Raw genomic sequence first — 14,999 nt, 5'->3', positions numbered from 1 at the left:
TTAGACCTCTGGCTCTGGCCCTGAATTCTGCTCCCTACCCCCACCCCGGGCACCTGTGGTTTGTTCCCAGGCAGATTAGCGGCTGTTTACTGTCCCACTTTCCCAGCGCCTTTTGTTCCTGAACTTTTTTATCTAGACAGGAAAAGAAACAAAGAGCCTGTTCAGCATTTGCAGAGCGGCCCGGGCCCAGCCTCCCACAAGCACGGCCCTCGGCTCTATCAGGGCCGGAATGGCGAGATCACCCCCGCCGGCCCCAGGAAACAGGATCCAAGCACTCGGGCCAGCTTGGGAAATGGGTTCCAATGCCCAGCACTGTGGGGCCCTGATCTCAGATGGGGGGGGAGGTCTTTGGAGTGCCTGGCACAAGAGGGGCACTGATCTCAGCTGGGGAGGGTCCACGCAGCGCCTGGCACGGGGGAGGGGCGCTGATCTCAGTCGAGGTGTGTGCAGCGCCTGGCACAGGGGGGGCGCTGATCTCGGCCGGGGCCTGGAATGCATTACTGTGATATAGACAGGACCTGACCGCTTGCTCCTCCACGGAGTCCTTGAGGGTAGCTGTAATGGGCAATTTTTTCAGTCGAATGGGCCCCCAATTTGAAGTCAAGGAAGCCCCCCCCCATGCATTTCAAGCTGATTTCCTGCCCCCTCCCCTACACCCTCCCCCCAGGCCGATGGCAGTAAAGGGCTGGGATTTCTCCGGCTATTGCTGCGCTGGAAGGAGCTGGAATGACCTTGCACACCCCGGAGTTGGGGAGCCACAAGGCAGGATTGTATGTGGCTCTGTCCCCCCGTTCCCAAGCACTGGGTCATGGCTCGGGTGACTGGAGACCCCCCAAAAACTTCAGGGGGTGCTTTGCTCCCAAAAGGAGCCCCGCCAGGTGCCCCCAAGCCAACGCCGCTCTCAGTGGGGAGAACCAGATTCTGCCATGGGCCGTGGCCTTTATCTGTGGCATGATAGGATCAGGGAGGTGCCGGGGACGTGTGAGCTCACCTGTGACTCATCTCTGGCTGGGCTGGCTCAGTGCCAGCCCCTCCCATCAGACGCAGGCCCACATAGTCCCATCAGTTGCTAACAGCTGCCCCGTGTAGACGCCCCGGCCCTGGAGATAGTGATTGAGACCCCCCTCAGTTAAACAGCTGGGGCTTATCTGTGAGCCCATACAGCATGTAGGTTCCCACGAGGGCTGCTTGCTGGTTTCCTCTGTGGATCTAAGCCATGGTCTCTCTGCCCATCGCCGTGGTACCTGCTTCCAGGCCCGGGTGCCCCCCTGGGGAAGCCAGATGATCCCGGACTGAGGGCAGCCCCTGTTCCCAGCAACACTGGATGGCACTGGCTGGGGCTCCCGCGGGAGCTCCCCAAGGTCTGCCTGCATCCCTCGTGATGCTCTCCGGCGGCCAGGGAAAGGTGGCGCTGTGGGGAGGGGCATTGGTGGCGGGGTCCGGGCAGGGGTGGCGTGAGGCCAGGCAGACGGGGAGGCGGGCAAGAGCACGAGGGGGCTGTGTGTGGGGCAGATCTGCCCCCCTGCCCTCCCTAGTTTGACTCAGGGCAGCATGGGGATGTGCCCCTCCAGTGAAGGCAGAATGGATCCCGTGGCCAGATTCTGCTCTCACTGACACTAGCTTCCACGGCCGTCACTCCTGCTTTACGCCTCACTAAGGGAGGGGAAAATCCAGCCCCGGACGTCTTCCCTGGGAACACAGGGTCACCCAAGGTGATTGCCACCCAGCGCGTTGTAATCAGCAAGTTGATCTTTCTGCTGCTCCCTTGGATGCAGGGGACTTTGGTGCAGCCGCGCTCAGCTGGTCGCTTTCACTGTCTGCGGCGTAAACCATTGGCCTCGCTCCAGCGCAGCCAGGCTAATTCGTGCCCGGTGGTGGAGATCTGGACTCTCCATTTCCAGTCACATTCCTCCCCGGTGCTAGATCCAAGGCTGCTGCCATCATTATCAGTGACTGAGTAATCAGCACCCACGGTGGACTTTGGCGCCCGAACCAGGGTCACGGACATTCGCTGGTTAACTCCCTGGGCCAAGGCAGGGAGGAATTATCATCCCTCTTTTTCAGAAGAGGGAAACCGAGGCATGGCAGGAAACAGGGACTCGCCCAAGGATGAAGGCCGTGTGGGTATTTTTTCCCCAGCTCCCCGGCCCCAGACACCGTCCTCAGTGAAATGTACAAAGGGGAGGAAACGCCTGCCATTGAAAATGGGCCCGCTGATCTGAGACAGGCTGGTACCTCTCCTCTGCTCTCTGGGTGACCTGCGCCTGGCCCCCAGGGGAGGGGGGTCTATGACACCCTGCTGCTACGAAGCCTGGCTCTTCCGTTCCACCTCTAGCCATCCCTAGGCTTGAGCAAATGACCCGTGGCTGCTCGGCAGATCCCAGGTGGCTGCAGGCGCCTGGCATCTGTGTCAATTTATTGCCACACAGGGCTGCATATGGGCTGCTCTCCAGCCGCCCAGTGATGTCTGCTATGGGGACTCCCAGCCCGTCCCGCCCGCTGCCTCGGATAGCCAACCCCTCCCTTGATCTGGTCAGTCTTCACTCGGGCAAAACTCCCATTGAAGTGACTGGGAGTTTTGCAACTTGCAAACTGGCTCCTGACGTGTCAACAAATAAAACCCCTTTTGAGTGAATTCATTTGATGATGGTTATTATTGTGACTGAATCCTACCTGGCGGCACTGCTGCCACCCCCGGAATGCAACATCTTTACCACCTTCATGTTACTCAGCTTTGAACTGTCACTGTGTTCAATAAAGTCTCCCTGTGCTTTTTCTGTCATTTATTGATTCTTTTTCTTAAAACCTTTTCACTTAAGATGCCTCGGAGCGTCTTCCCAAGATGATTTAATGCCTGAGCACAAGCTACTCCGTTGGCTTGTTTCAGAAGCGACTGACTCTGGGAAGGGGACCATCTGATGCTTATTATATCTGGGATCAAAGTTATACTAATGCTTTGGCCAAATGTTCATGATTTGTGCTATGAGAAGCATTACCGTCCCTTTGTTTTAGAGACGGGGGAAACGGAGGCACAGAGTGGCGAAGTGATTTGCACAAGGTCACGCAGGAACTCAGTGGCAGAGCTGGGACTAGAATCCATGAGGCCCGATGCCAGTCTAATAATAATTCCCTGCAACCCAGAGTTCAAAGTGATGGCGATTCTGAGCCACAAAAGTTATGAGCCTGCCCATGTGTTTTAGTACCATAGAGAGCCAGGTTCTGATTGCGTTCACACTGGTGTGAATCAGAAGTCACCCCATTTCAGTGACTCCGGAGTCACACTGGTATAGCTCAGAGTAGTGCCTAGTCCAGAGGACTAAAGGCTACATCCTTCTGCGGATTCCAAAATCCCTTTAATTTGGGATTTGACTTGCTCTAAAGAATAATCATTAGCTACAATACTTTTCAGCTAGGTCTCTCCTGATTGGTCCATGGAGAAAACTGGGGTGGGAGGAGGCAGAGCGAAGAAGTTCCTCACCCAATCAAACCGGCCTGGGTGGTCACATGCATTGAAGCTTTGTCCAATCAGGTGGGTGGGAAGGGCACACAGTGGTTCCAGAAGTGGGATCCTGGAAGGATCAAATGGGGCGGAGGGTTCTGGAGCAGGATGGGAGGTGCTGGGACGTCCCGTCCCCCCTTTTCTCTCCTTTCCCTCCTCAGTGCAGCCCCTACTCCTGACTCTCCTGGTTGCAGACGGCTCCTGACTCCCAGCGCTGGATTAAGGCATTTTTCTGGCGAGGGCTCCGGGGGCGTCTCTCCACCTGTGGTGGGGATGGGACAGTGTCAGAAGCCGAGGATAACAAGGGCAGAGAACTAGCAAATACGTGGCAAAAGGGACGAGACGTTTCCCTGGAGCAACGCGGGCCCTGTGCAACTCTGGAACGAGCAGGGGTTGCATCCCCATGGGGTGATTGAACCCTGGACCTTCCACCGCAAGGGGTCGCTGTCACAATGCCCACGGCAGGGCGCACCAGGCTGTTGTCAGTGCTGAACCAGCCAGCGGGTGAAAGGGTCCCAGGCACCAGGAGAGGGGCGGACGGTTGCGTGTGGCCCACACCTGCGTGTGGGCAGGTGTCTGCGTGAGGGTGGGCGTGGCAGGCTCACATGTGGGTTTCGTGCTTATGCAGGTTGTGTTTATGTGGACGCACGAATGTCCACGCTGCACGTGTGCATTCGTTCCCAAGAAGTGAGCGTGCATGCCGGGGCTCATGGCTGTTACCACGTGTGGACCCGTGTGCGTAGCCGCGTGCATACGTGTTGTAGGCCATCTAGACGGAGCGTGTTCCCCCCGTGGCTCTGCTCTGGTGTGTAACGGCGTGTCGGCGCACGTGGCGGTGGCCAGGCAGGTTCCATGCTGCGTGTGCCTCCATGGGGCCTCCCCCCCGTGGCCTCGTCACACGTGGCCACGCTCCCTGCGTGTTCACGGGCGTTAACGCCTGTCAGTGGCCGGCTGAACTCGGCGCTCAGAGCTTATCGCACAGCTGGCGCAGGGCAGGGCATGGCAGTGACGTGGGACAGCGGTGCCAGGCGGTGGGCGGGGGGGTGTCAGTTACCTGGTCCAGCCCGTTCTGCTGGGGGCTCTCAACTAGGGCTGGAGGGGGCCAGGTCACATCAAGCTTCCCACAGGACGGTCTCTCTGCAACGAGGGGGAGAAAAGTGGGTCACGTCTACACGGGCTCCCTCTGCCTCCTTGGGGGAAAGGATTCTGCACCCTAATATATTCCCCCCCAAGAAACACCACCCACCCCCTACCTCCGGAGACTCAGCCTCAGTTTCCCTTTGCCGCACGTCACGCCATCCATCCTAGTGCCTGGGCTAGGGACGGGACGGAGCCGAAACCTGAGATTCGCCCTGCCCCAGGCTCTCAGGGATGCTACAGTTAGGGAGCGTGGTCTCGTGGCTGGGACACTGGGCCGGAATTCCGGACACTGGGGTTCTGTTCCCGGCTCTGCCACTGACCCACTTCCGCCCTCTCTACCTCGGTTTCCCCTCCTGCCCCGTGTCTCTTTAGATTGAGCCCTTTGGGGCAGGGACTGGCTCTCATTAGGTGTCTGCGCAGCCCCTGGCACAAGGGGGCCCTGATCTGGGTCAGGATCTGTGCGACACCGGGTTACAAAGGGGGCCCGGTCCCAGTTCAGGGGGGGTCTGTACAGCACCCAACGCGAGGGGGGGCACTGACTTGATTGTGGCGTCTGGGTGCTCTTGAAATACTCCTGGTAGCTCAGCTCAGGACTGTGCAGCAGAGCCCTGATCTCCAGAACCACGGAGATCTCGCCCTGCTCCTGGTTCCCCCTTTGCCCCGGGCACAGCCCCGCCAGCCCGCCCCCTACCGCCGCTGACTGGCTGTCCCTATAGCGCTAGCCAAAGGTCGCCTCCGTCACAGCTCCCTCTGAATGACTTGCCCAGCTGCCTCGCCCGTTCCTGACGCAGCCGCCGCCCCCTGGGTATACACACCGGCTTCCCAGGAGCGGCAGCTCAGTGCCAGGTGTGCTGGGCCCCGAGCCCAGCCTCTGGCCTTGCCTAGGGCTGCTGGGATCCCGCCCGCTCTCTCTGGGGACAGCTAGAGAAGCCTTGGCCCGGGCCCCGGGGCTCTCCTGGTGCCGCCCGCTGGCCAGGCAGGCCAAGCGGCACAGACGTGCCCTGCGCATGCAGAGAACGTGGCACACGGGTGCACGCACGGGGGCAGACACGTGGACGCGCCCATGCAGCAGAGGTGCTGATGAGCCAGGCAGAGAGCGTTTCGAGGGAGACAAAGCCCCCAACTCCATGTGGATGCACCTGTCTCTCTACAGCCCTCCAGGACCCCCTGGGTTTAACTGCCCCCCTCTGCCTCCCATACCCTAGATCCTCTCTCTGCCCCGCCACCCTCCATGCTCACTTCTACCCCCTACGTCACTTGCTTCTTCCAGGCCTTGCCCGGCTCCGGCTCAGCCCGGGAGGGTTGGCAGATACCTGGGTGTCTTGCCCTAGAGGTCTTGGCTGTGTTAGCCCTGCTTCTGTCCACGGGATCCCTGCGGGGAGCAGCGGAGGGCAACTGGCCCTCTGCAGTGGCTGCTTTCAGCTCCCACGCCCCAGGCTTGGCCCGTGCCACCGGGATTCATCCTGGCCATGGCAGACACAGCTGGGCCATGTGCCGGCTCAGCTGGGTAAGTGCAAGAGACTGGATGCCCCCGCCAAAAAAAAATAAGTTGGGGAGCTCCTATTAGCCCTGGTTAAATCTCTGGGCAGGGATTGTCCAGGGGGCAGCTGGGCAAAGTCCCCTGTAGACCCTGGCACCTGTGTGCCCAGCCCTGGAGGGACCCTGCCTGTCTGGTAAGGCAGCCAGCAAGGGAGTCCCACCCCACTCCATGGTGTCCCACGGGAACAGCTCCCAGTCACAGCCGGCCCGGCAGCTGGGCTGGCATGAGACCGAACCCTAGTGCCTCACCAATGGCCCTCAGAGCAGGTCTCCACATTACAAATGGGGAAACTGAGGCACGGAGTGGCAAAGGGCCTCCCCCACGGTCACACAGGGAGTCAGTCACAGAGTGACAGGAGTCCTAACCACCAGGCCCCCGTTCCTTCTCCGAGCTGGAAAGAGAACCCAGGCGTCCTGCTCTGACCCCTCGCCAACATTGCCTTCCTCCACCTGCCCCTCGGCCCGGTCCAGCTGCCGTTCAGACCCCAGCACATCCCCCCTTACCTGGCCGGCTGGAGGGCGTCTCCATCCCATCGGCTGCCCCCTGGGCATCCCAGGGCAGGGTCCAGCCATACAGGCTTTTCCGCTGCCTGTGCAGCTCCCGTTCCCTCTCCTGGGCCTCCAGCAGCTCCTGCTCCAGCCGGGACTGGGGGTTCCTGGGGCGCAAGCTGAAGAAGGGGTTGCCCTGGGCCGAGGGGGGCTGCCGGCCGGGGCCGGGGCCGGGGCCGGGGCTCAGCAGGCTGCCGGGACCCTGGATGACCACATTGGCTCGGCAGTTGGCCTCGGTGAAGGTTGGCCCCCGGGGGCCTTGAGCCAGGGGGGTCTCGGAGCTGTTGCCTTGAGTGACCCTCACCGGCTTCCTGGGGGAGGGGGACTCGGGGCTGGGCTGCTGCTCGAAGAGCATCTTCTTCTCCTGCAGCTCCTGGGGGGTGCCCCGGTCGTAGGCCCCCCGCACCATGCCCTGCTGCACCAGGGCGTCCTCCCGCCGGGTCTCCCGCTGGATCTCCCGCTGCATCTGGGCCCCGGCCCACTGGCGCTCCTTCTCCTTGGGCAGCGGGGCGGGCGGCTGGGCCTGGCTCAAGATGGGCTTCATCCGCACCTCCACGTACTCCGCGGCCACCCGCGGGCTGGCCAGGCCCCGCTGCCTCCTCAGGGTCTCTTCCCTCTCCTGGTGCAGCCGGATCTCCCGCTCGATGGGGGTCTCGCCGCCTGCCTTCGGGGCCCCGGGGGGGGCGGCCGGCGAGAGCTCCCCGTTCTCCATGCTCTCCCCCTTCCGCTCCAAGGCAGCTCCCGGATCTCTGGCCCCGGCCGGGTCCCCGGCCACAGCTGGGTCTGCGGCCCGGCCCAGAGTGCTGGTACCAGCTGGCTCTTCACCAGCCCGGTCTGCGGTGCCAGCTGGGTGCCCGGCCCCGGTCGGATGCTCAGCAGCAGCTGGATCCCTGCTACCGGCTGGGTCCGCGGCACCGCCTGGATCTCTGGTGCCGGCTGGAGCTCCGGGACCTGCTGCAGCTTCAGCACCGGTCGGGGCTTTGATATCAGCCGGATCGTTGGCACCAGCTGGACCTGCGGGACCGCCTGGATCCTCAGCACCGCCCGGCTCCCTGGTGCCGTCTGTCTCCCTGGTGCCGTCTGTCTCCCCGGTGCCGTCTGTCTCCCTGGTGCCGTCTGTCTCCCCGGTGCACTGTCTCCCTGGCACCGCCCGGCTCCCCGGTGCCGTCTGTCTCCCTGGTGCTGTTTGTCTGCCCGGCACCGTCTGTCTCCCCAGCACCGTCTGTCTGCCCGGCACCGTCTGTCTGCCCGGCACCGTCTCCCCCGAGCGAGGTCCCCTGGGGCCTGGCGTCTCCGGGTGGCACCTCTCTTGGCTCAGATTCCTGCACAGCCCCGGCCCCGACCTCGCCCCGGGATTTATTGTTCTCGCCTGCTCCACCTGCCGAGCTGCCAGCCGGTCCCTCCCTCCGGCCTTCCCCGCCCCCCGGCGCCCGGCGGCTGTCACAGGCCAGGTGGGCAGGCCCACGGGAGTCGCCGGTTGCCACGGGAGACCTTGGCACAGCCGCGGCAGGCCTGGCACCTGCTGCCCCCTGCTGGCTGCAAGCGGCAAGGTCCCCGGGTGCAGGCGAGGGCCTCCCCGGCTCTGGCCCGGCGTCCGGCCCCGGTGGGCGGCTGGCATCCTGGCCCCCCTGGGCACCGGCGCTGCCCGGCACCGGCCGTGCCTCTTCCCCGGCCGGCTGGGGATCATTTGCCAGCTCCTCCGCCGGCGGCTCTGCCCCGGGGCTGGCGGCCGGCGACTCGTCGCCCGTCTCCACGCCGGCCGCCTGGGCGTTCTCCTGGCAGCCCCGCTCGGCGCTCAGCGGTGGCTCCCCGTGGGCCACGTGGCAGACAGCGTCCAAGGAGGGGGCGGCACCGGGGGGGTCGCCCAGGAGGTCACCGGGACTGACCTCTCCTCTGCAGGCCGGCTGGTCTGAGGCGCCCGCAGGGTCCGGCTCTGCCGGGGGAGCGGGGCAGGCGTCGTGGCCATCGGACCGGCTTCCCTCCTCCCCGCAGGTGGCAGGGGACTGTCCGGCTGCTGGCGCCTCGTCCTGGCCAGCGGGACCAGCCTCCCTCTCCCTTGGGACGTCCGTCCTCTCCTCGCCTGGGCACGGGCCAGCGGGGGCAGCCTCCTGGCACCTCCCAGGGGCAGAGGGCGGCTGGGACGCGGCCTCCGTCGCCATCAGGACCAGACCAGGGCTCTCCGGGGAAACCTAGGGCGGGAAGAGATGGTGGGATTAGATTGGGGGGCGTAGCCCCAGGGGCCTGCGGGGTCAGAGGGAAGCTGAGCCGAGGAGGGACGGTTTAAGGGGCATAAAACCGGTGGTGGCCGTGAGAAACCAGGGGGTGTCAGACGCCTCCGTGAAGTGTGGCTCCTTTGCCCGGGTGATTTTCCACTTTTCCAGGGTCACCCTGAGGACGGAGGCTCGTGACGCCAGGGCGCCCGCTGCTGGCGACGGCCTGGCACCAACGTGTGGGGTGACATCAGAGCTTGGGGGCCGGGGGGGGGGGGGGGGGCGTGTCCTTCTCGCTTCAATTACCAGGCACCTGGCGGGCAAGCGGACCTGAGTGGGGGCGGGCGCAGGCACCAGCTCCTCCTCACAGGGGCAGAACCGGATTCCTGTGCCCACCTGCAATTCAGCGGCTGGCAAGCTCCGATCCCTGTAGGCCCCGCCCAGGACACGCCATGCCAGCTGCCCAGCCACCCCACTATCCTGCCACCCCTCCATCACCAACCCCCGCCCCCTCCATTTCCACCCTCTGCCCAGCTGCCCCAATGGGGGGGCAGTTGCTTCTGGGCAATGAGAGGCTTTCACCTCCCCCTCTGCACCCCCTCTGTGTGCCTGCTCCTGGGGGGGGGGGACGGGGGGCACAGGGCAGGGTGGGCAAACAGTGACTCGAGCGTGCGACCTACGCGCATGGAGCTGCACAGAGCTAGCCGGGTCAGCTAGTCTGCAGGCTAGAACAAGGGATATTCAGAACGTGCCTCCCCCGCCTGCTTTTAAATGCTTCCCAGATCAGGACAGCTCCAGGGTGCCAGCGGTGTCCTCCCCCTCTGAAGCTGGCTCAGGGCCCCCCCCCCCCACACACACCCTCCATCTCCAATTATCCCCCCCCCCCCCAACTCCTGATCCTGGTCTCCTTGGAAATCCCGGGGCTCCCCAGCCAGAACTGGCGAGGCGACATTCACTCACCTTTCTCCGGGGGCCGGGGGGGGGGGGGGGTCCCCGTTTTCCGGTGCCTGCCCCTCCTTTCCCACCTGGCCCGAGCCGTGCACCCCTGGTCAGTTGCAATGGAAAGGTGCCCGGGGCCTGACGCCTCTGCCATTTATCCCTGGCCGCTGAGCCAATTACACACGCCCGGCTAATCTCCTGCCAGCGCAGTCCTGGACGTCCAATGCACAGGAGCCGCCGACTGGTGAGCACGGCTCCCCCCCCCCCCCCCGAGCTCCCCTCCCCGCCCCTAAACATACACAGCCCTGCATCACGGGATGCTATTAAATATTAACCGTGGGTGAGGGCTGGCATCCTGGGGCACTGGGGGTGCTCCTGCCCGGCTCCCTATAGCACCCCACCTGTGGGAGAGGGCGGGGTTGGAGTTGCTGGGAGCTCCCTTTATTCTCAAGGCTCCTATGGGGCTCTTTAGGTAGCTGCCCGTTTGAATCCCCGGCTGGTCCCGTAGCCAAGCTGGCCGGGCCATTCTAAGCGTGGGTTACATGTAGCGAGTTGTCTGGTCTCAGCCTGGGGGGGGTGAGTCACAATCACTGACTCCGAGAGCATCTTACCAGTCCCTGGGGAGTCACCCTCCCCTTCCCCCGTGCACAGAGAGAGGCCCCGGCGGTTGGGGGATGACCAGGGTACGGTGCGCATGACCCATGGACGGTGCACAGAGGCACAGGCAGAGCTGGAAGGGGGAACTGCCTGGGGAAGAGGACGGTTCGTACCATGGTTACAGGGCTCAGCGGGACACAGGATGCCTGGCTTCTATTTCCAGGGCCGTCACTGATTGGATGGGTGACCTGGGGCATGTCTCACCCCTGCTCTGTGCCTCAGTTTCCCCATCCGTACCGGGGGGAGAACAATCCTTCCGTCAGCGGCCTTGTCTGTTTAGATTGCTACTTCGCAGGGCAGGGACAGGCTCTCGCTAGATGCCTGGGCAGAGCCTGCCACAAGGGGGGCCTGATCTCAGGCGGGGTCTGGGCAGCGCCTGGCACAATGTGGGGGGTGGGGGCCACGATCTCAGTCGGGAGCCTCAGGGCCAGTCAGACAAGGAAGCTGCGTCTCAGCCAGCTGGGGCAGAGAGACTGAACCCACCCAGGTTGATGGCTTCCCCCCTGACCCCCAGAGAGAAGGGAAATGCCGGGGGGGGAGATTGGGCAGGGAACCCACTGAGGAGGGCACAGCATAAAGGGGGAGTGGCTCACTTTGGGGTCCCCCCCAGGGAATGTGGGGTGCCCCCTTTGGGATGCTGGGAGCCATGCCCCACATCCAGGCAAAACCGTGGGCCCTCTGCGACCAAGAGCCCCTAAGTTTGGAACTGGGGTGTGGTAGGGGGCAGGCCTGCTCCCATAATCCCTTGCAGGGGTGGGGGGGGTGGATCTACACTTGCTTTGAGGACAGATTATTGATGGATTCCCGCCCCCCCCCCCAGGGATTCTGCCCTGCCCCCCCCCCCCTTTTTAACACCCGCCTCCCATTTCCCCAGCTGCCCTCCCGGGCCCCAGGGAAGCACCCGGTGGCCCCAGCAGGCAGAGTTACCTTGCAGCTGACTTTGGGCAGGTGTGTACCCAGCCGAGGGTGTGATCCAGGTGTATGTGGGGGAGGAAATGGAGCTGGAGAAGGGGGGGGCATCGGCACTGAGTACCCCCCCCCCAGCTGTTTACACAGGATTAGAGGACGCTCAAGGACTCGGCTAATTCAGTTCAGGTGCAAAGGCTTTGCAGAAACGCTCTTGGCTGCCTGGCAGGGACCGGATCCGTCTGGCGAGCCGAGGGCAGGCGGGGGGACGGGCAGGGTGGGCTGGGCCTGGCCACCGTAGGGTTGGGAGCTGCACGCTGGCCTCTCGTTTCGCGGGTATCGCAATCACCGGGGCTGGAGCAAACAGGATCAGCAGGCAGGGCCGCGGGGGCAGGGGCCAGGCCAACCTGCTGTGCCGGCCACGAGAGATCGCAGTCACCGCGGAGAGGAGGAGAAGCAACAGGGGAAGTGTGTGTGGGGGGGGCAGCCCAAGGTCATTGGGGGCACGGGCGGGTCCGAGCGGGAAATAGAACCCAGGCGTCCTGGCTCCCAGCCCCTGCTGCCCCGACCGCTGGTCCAGCCAAGCTAGTCTATGCCCCCATTGAGGGCTCCTCCTCGCATCCCCCCCCCCCCAGCCTTAGACCCCCGCAAAGCACGCGGGATTGGTAACCCTGCGGCGTCTCGTTGCTAGCACAAACTCTTCCACCTCTGGACATTCGCCTGAGCTGTGTGAACGTCCAAGCCCTTGGTCGCCCTGGTTCCCCGTCCAGTGGCGGGGAGTTCCGCAGGCTCATTGCGGACGGCTTTGCATTCGCTCCCTGCCCTGGCCAGGAAAGACATGCGGTGGATCGGGCCCGGGTGCTGAATCTGGGCCTGGATACGAGCTTGCTTGAGTCCTAGGGGCAAAGCGGAGCCCAGAGCTCGTTCATTAGGATCTCGGCCCCCACCCCCGCCTGCTTCGGGCCTCACCACTTCCCAGCCAGCATGGGCAGAAGGACCCAGGAGTCCGGCGTCCGCTTTGGGGAATGAAAACACGCCTGGCGGTGCCCTGAGGGCTCGGAGCAAGAGTCTAACGGGGCGCCACCTAGTGGCAGAAGTGTGGAAGTGCATGCACCTGTCGTGTGTGTGTGTGTGTGTGTGTGTGTGTCTGTGTGTTAATGTAGTTGGGCCCCAGAGACACAAGGTGTTCTCCAGGCCTGGGACATGCGCTCGGAGCAGCACAGCTCAATGCAGGATTATTCAGCACAAGCCGTTCACCCGTAGCTCCACCATCACTCAAGGGGATGCGGCCAATTCACACGGCGTCTCCAGCCCCGGGGGGGGGCAAAGGGGGGATGATGTAGGGGGGAGTTTAGTGAAGATAAGAACGGCCATGCTGGGTCAGAGCAAGGGTCTTGTGTCGTTCTCCTGAGTGAGTGCGTTGGAGAGCGCAGTGACTGTCTCGTTTCACACACCCGCCCCTCCCCTCCCCCCCCGGGGTAGGCCAGTGCATGTTGTGACGTGACGGCTGCGTGCATCTCTCTGTGCACGCGCGTGTGTGTGTGTACGTGCAGGCAGGTGCCATCCAGCTCCCAGGCTCGGAAATTGGCTGGCTGGCGGCTTGTAGTAAGGGGGTGGGAAGGGGGCTCTGATGCTAAAACCTCCCCACCCCCCGACACCCATGATGCTCAGGGGATGATAGATGAAGCTGCGGAGGCTGCCTGGGGAGCGTTCATCAGGGGATGGGCGTTGTCCTATCCAAGGGGCAGCCACCCGTGGTATGATTTGGGTGGGGAGGGGGATGTGACCCGTCCGTCCTAGGGCAGCCACCTGAACATGCCAAGGTCAGGACAGGCTGTGAAAAGGGAGCAGATTCTCCCAGCACTGGTGGGTGGCACTGCAGCCAGACTTCCCAACCAGCCACAAACTGTGCTTCTGATTCCCCAAACCGGTTAGCAAGAAGCCAGTCCACAAACACACACAGCCCCCTTCACTGCATTCCAGTCTCTGGCTCCCAAACAGCCACTGGGGCCCATAAAGAGACCAGTTGTTTAAACTCTCTGCGCTTTACCAAAAAGGTTCTCCTGACCCCAACGGGTCAGCCACAGCACCAGAGCAATACGAGTCTGGATCTTACCCCAGACACCCCGCTGCCAGCCAGTCCTTCAGTAACTGAAACTAAAGGTATATTTTAAAACGAAGGGAACAGACGATCAGAGCAACGTGAAGGGATTAAAGCGATCACATACGTACAAATGACTGGACAGTCCATGGACATCAGGTTTCCAGTAGAACTGTGGAGTTTGCTGCTTGTCTAGTCCCTCTGGTGCACGTCCAGCACCTGGCTGGGTCTCAGTCCCTTGATTCACAGCTTCAGTTCAGTGGCAGATGAGTTGGTCCCGGGGTAGGTGGGTGGCTGAAGGCTGAACAGGACTGAGGACCAGATGGATCCCAGGCCTCTGCCTTTTATGTCCTCTGGCCCCTGCCTTGCTGCTTGGGGAATTTCACAGGAACCAAAATGGAGTCCAGAGTCACATGAGCAAGTCCTGGTGACTCATCAGGTGTATCCCTGGCTTCTGCCCCGGGCCGCTTGCACCTGTCGATTTCTCAAGGGGCCATCAAGCAGGCTGGCGTTCTGCAGGCATCCAGTCTGCGGTGTGTGTGACCCAGCCAGCACCATTTCAAATACAGATACATCAAACCTGTCCTTAACGTCCACTGCACGCAGAACCCGTGAACACAAACACCAGCATCGCACTCAGCACATTGCAGCCTTTCGAACAGGGCCTGCCATGGCCCATCTCACATGGATTACTATGATACTGATGTCAAACAATCTACTAACCCCCCCCCCAGTCCAGCCAGCGTGACACCCCCAACGCGAGACTGGTGTAGAAGGGAGTAATCAGCTCCTGAATACACCTCAAGGGCCCCCCCCCGATCCAGCCAAAGAAAATCCCGCGCCGCCACCCAAGCGCTCGTACTCAGCTCGGGCATCTTCTGCCCAGCCCTGAGCGCTCCGCCAGCAGCTGCTCCTTGCCCCTGCCCCGGAGAGGATCTGACGCTCTCCTTTCTCTCTGGCTCAGCCAGCACAGCATAGGAACCCCCTCTGCAGCTCCCCGGCCACCCCCTCGGACCCCAGGGTCGCCCACAGGGGCCTGGGGGCTCCCCGCAGCTTTCCCCAGACCCTTGTGGAAATTCCGCTCCTCAGGCTTCTCCTCTACTGATTCCAGAGGCCTGGCTGATTTCCATGGTCAGGAGGGCTGCACGGGGGCGCAGACGGCCAGGTTTCTGAGCTACGGTGCACCCAGGACCCCGCCCTCCAGGGATGGAGACGGCAGAGACGATCAAATGGCGGCTTCTTTAGAGCCCATGCTCCCTAGGCTGCCCCGTCTCACGACATGGAAGAGCCGGGCTGTTGAGAGCTCTGCGCGTGGGGCACCGACAGCGACCCCTCCAGGGCGGGCCATGGGGACTCTGGGTACGGGGCCTGCAGTAGCGTCGTCGTTTAGCCCCTTCTCATGGAAGAAAGGCACCTATGCTCCTTCCTGCTCGCCTGCGATAAGCAGATCCCGGCTGCA

At 62.9% G+C, this 14,999-nt stretch overlaps 1 protein-coding gene across 2 annotated transcripts; it reads right to left on the bottom strand.

Annotated features, from left to right (window-relative positions):
* Positions 1-2,528: 2,528 nt before the first annotated feature.
* MISP3 (MISP family member 3) lies at positions 2,529-11,563 on the bottom strand. 2 transcript variants are annotated; one of them, XM_067560524.1, is made up of 4 exons: positions 11,461-11,563; positions 6,683-8,916; positions 4,554-4,636; positions 2,529-3,761 (listed from the first exon to the last, which is right to left on the bottom strand). In XM_067560524.1, exons 2-4 carry the CDS (start codon positions 8,412-8,414, stop codon positions 3,669-3,671), a joined length of 1,908 nt encoding a protein of 635 aa, XP_067416625.1. In that variant the 5' UTR covers positions 8,415-8,916; positions 11,461-11,563; the 3' UTR covers positions 2,529-3,668. The 2 variants fall into 2 exon arrangements, with proteins under 2 accessions (XP_067416625.1, XP_067416624.1); XM_067560523.1 differs by lacking the exon at positions 11,461-11,563 and adding an exon at positions 9,898-10,066.
* Between the last annotated feature and the right edge of the window lie 3,436 nt (positions 11,564-14,999).

Source organism: Emydura macquarii, unplaced genomic scaffold (genome assembly GCF_026122565.2).
Source record: "Emydura macquarii macquarii isolate MOO-44397 ecotype Brisbane River unplaced genomic scaffold, CSIRO-AGI_Emac_v2 contig_2292, whole genome shotgun sequence".
In the NCBI taxonomy this organism is placed as follows: domain Eukaryota; kingdom Metazoa; phylum Chordata; order Testudines; family Chelidae; genus Emydura; species Emydura macquarii.
The sequence above is the reverse complement of the archived record's forward strand: the minus strand, read 5'-3'. Positions and strand labels throughout refer to the sequence as shown.